The following is a 3,038-nucleotide window of genomic DNA, read 5'->3' on the forward strand; positions in this document are numbered from 1 at the left end:
TTTAGGAGGAGCTCAAAATGCTTCTTGTTCTTATGAATTGTCACATTGATTGATAGTCATACATCTATATGAATGGATACACATTTAGTAAACACTAACAGTACCAAGTGGTCACAAATCACCACTTTTGCTTATTACTTTTTAATTTCTATAGCTGTATTGAATGTTCAATCATGAGCATCATTTCAAATATGTCAACATATATTTATGTTTTGCATGTAAATGAATACTAAAAATGTATTTTCAAAGCCTTTATTAACCGCATTTGCTTATATTCAAATAAATTGGACTGAATAAAGATTTTCAATGCTATGGTCCTTGCAGGGTTAACCCTTTAGCATTTAAAGTGGCCATATCAGGCCCCTAATATTCTACCAATTTTATGTTCAAACTATCCAGAATTGACCTCTTACACCTACCTTACAATATTATTCTGAAGATAAACAATCACATCATCAAAATTTGAAAGCTGTGAGATAATGCATGACAAATTGAAAAATAATGTCAATAAACATGACATTCGACAGAATAATCTGTCGGGCAAAGTGTTCAGTGACCACTTATCGAAATCAATTTACCACAACTATCAATGGGTTTGCTTCTTCTCTATATGAACACGTTTGTGAGAAGTTAAGTTGCCATGTTGAGTGAATGACCTACCACAGATATCACAGTGAAATGGCTTCTCTCCTGTGTGAATACGTTTGTGCATAGACAAGCAACTACTTCTGGAGAACAATTTTCCACAAGTATCACAGCGATATGGCTTCTCTCCTGTATGGAAACGTTTGTGAGAAGCTAAGTGGCCACTTTGAGAGAATGATTTACCACAAATATCACAGCGATAAGGCTTTTCTCCTGTATGAATACGTTTATGGTTAGTCAAGTTATAATTCTGAGAGAATGATTTACCACAAACGTCACAGGGAAATCGCTTTTCTCCTGTATGAACAAGTATGTGAGAATTTAAAGCACTTTGTGAAGAAAATGATATACTACAGACATTACAGTGATAGGGTTTCTCTCCAGTATGATGACGTTTGTGTGTAGTCAAGTAACTACTTGTGGAGAACAATTTACCACAGATATCACAGCGATATGGCTTCTCTCCTGTATGGGAACGTTTGTGAGTAGCTAAGCCACTACTTTGAGAGAAGGATTTACCACAGATATCACAGTGATAAGGCTTCTCTCCTGTATGAATACGTTTGTGGTTAGTCAAGTTATAGTTTTGAGAAAATGATTTCCCACAAATGTCACAGTGAAATCGCTTTTCCCCAGTATGAACAAGTATGTGAGAATTTAAAGCACTTTGGTAAGAGAATGATGTACCACAGACATTACAGTGATAAGGCTTGTCTCCTGTATGAATACGTTTGTGTGTAGACAAGTTATTTTGTTGAAAGAATGATTTGCCACAAATGTTACAGTGAAATGACTTCACTCCAGTATGGATATGTTTGTGCATATTCAAGCAACTACTTCTTGAGAACAATTTACCACAGATATCACAGCGATATGGCTTCTCTCCTGTATGGAAACGTTTGTGAGAAACTAAGTGGCCACTTTGAGAAAATGACTTACCACAGATATCACAGCAATAAGGCTTCTCTCCTGTATGAATACGTTTGTGGTTAGTCAAGTTATAATTCTGTGAGAATGATTTACCACAAACGTCACAGTGAAATAGCTTCTCCCCTGTATGAACACCTATGTGAGAATTTAAAGTACTTTGGCAAGAGAATGATGTACTACAGACATTACAGTGATAGGGCTTCTCTCCAGTATGAATACGTTTGTGTATAGTCAAGTTATTTTTTTGAAAAAATGATTTACTACAGACATTACAGTGAAATGGCTTCTCCCCTGTATGAATACGTTGGTGTGTAGTCAAGTTATTTTGTTGAAAGAATGATTTACCACAAGTGTCACAATGAAATGGCTTCTCTCCTGTATGGATACCTTTGTGTGTAGTCAAGTGGATTTTTTGAAAGAATGATTTACCACAGATGTCACAGTGATAACGCTTCTCTCCTGTATGGATACGCTTGTGTGTAGCAAAGATACTAGCTGAAGAGAATGACTTACCACAGACACCACAATGATATGTCTTCTCTCTTGTATGGATATGTCTGTGAGTAATTAAGTTACTACTTACAGAAAATGATTTATTACAGATATCACAGTGATATGGCTTCTCTCCTGTATGGAAACGTTTGTGAGAAGTTAAAGCACCATTCTGAGTGAATGATTTACTACAGATGTTACACTGATATGGCTTCTCTCCTGTATGAATACGAATGTGAGATTTTAAATCACTTCGGTTTGAGAATGATTTTCCGCATATGACACAGTGAAATGGCTTCTCCCCTGTATGAATACGTTTGTGCATATTCAAGCTGCTCTTATAAGAGAATGACTTTTTACAGACATCACAGTCATGTGATATCCTCCTCCCCTTTTCTTTATCTTCAGGAAAAATTAGTTCCTTTAGTTTTTCACTTTCTTCCATTTTGTTTCTTTGAAAATCACATATTTTTTGTTTTTCTATTTGCTTCTATGTCTTTTGCTTATAAATATTTTAACAGCTGTATCTCTGTCCAGTGTCACCTTTGTCCCAAAACTCTTTAGTAAATTTATCCACGTTTAATTTGCAACCAGACTCATTTTGTAGACACTCCAACCTGTGATGTCCTGAAAGTTTGCTAATAACACATTTCAGAGTAAATATATCAGAGGAATTCTACCATAGATTCATAGAAACAATCTTTTATATCTGTTCTGTACAATATTTTCATTTTGGTCTTTAAAAGATGATAAATAATGAGAATGTATCTTCAGTTATTCCAATGTCATCTGATATTCTGAAATAATAAAGAAAAGACAGTGTAAGATATAGAGGCTACTTAGAAAATACAGATTCAACATTTCCATAGAGATAAACTCTAGAAATAAATATTTACTTGAACAAAAGAACATTTTGATTTATTAAAATTTACATCAGAAAATCTTGTGTGAAGCTTACACATTTCGAAACT

At 34.6% G+C, this 3,038-nt stretch overlaps 2 protein-coding genes across 4 annotated transcripts in view; one reads left to right on the top strand and one right to left on the bottom strand.

The window, feature by feature from the left end:
* LOC106880981 (zinc finger protein 91-like) overlaps positions 1-3,038 on the top strand; it is a 21,113-nt gene that overhangs the window by 12,614 nt on the left and 5,461 nt on the right. The gene's annotated exons all lie outside the window — the stretch shown is intronic.
* The window catches only part of LOC106880986 (zinc finger protein 91), a 3,877-nt gene continuing 1,077 nt past the window's right edge, over positions 239-3,038 (bottom strand). For both annotated transcript variants that reach the window (XM_052977329.1, XM_014931166.2), the window contains exon 2: positions 239-2,864. In XM_052977329.1, the coding sequence (XP_052833289.1) occupies positions 587-2,512 (1,926 nt within the window). In that variant the 5' untranslated portion in view covers positions 2,513-2,864 and the 3' untranslated portion in view covers positions 239-586. The remainder of the gene's footprint in view (positions 2,865-3,038) is intronic.

Source organism: Octopus bimaculoides, chromosome 28 (genome assembly GCF_001194135.2).
Source record: "Octopus bimaculoides isolate UCB-OBI-ISO-001 chromosome 28, ASM119413v2, whole genome shotgun sequence".
Taxonomy (NCBI): domain Eukaryota; kingdom Metazoa; phylum Mollusca; class Cephalopoda; order Octopoda; family Octopodidae; genus Octopus; species Octopus bimaculoides.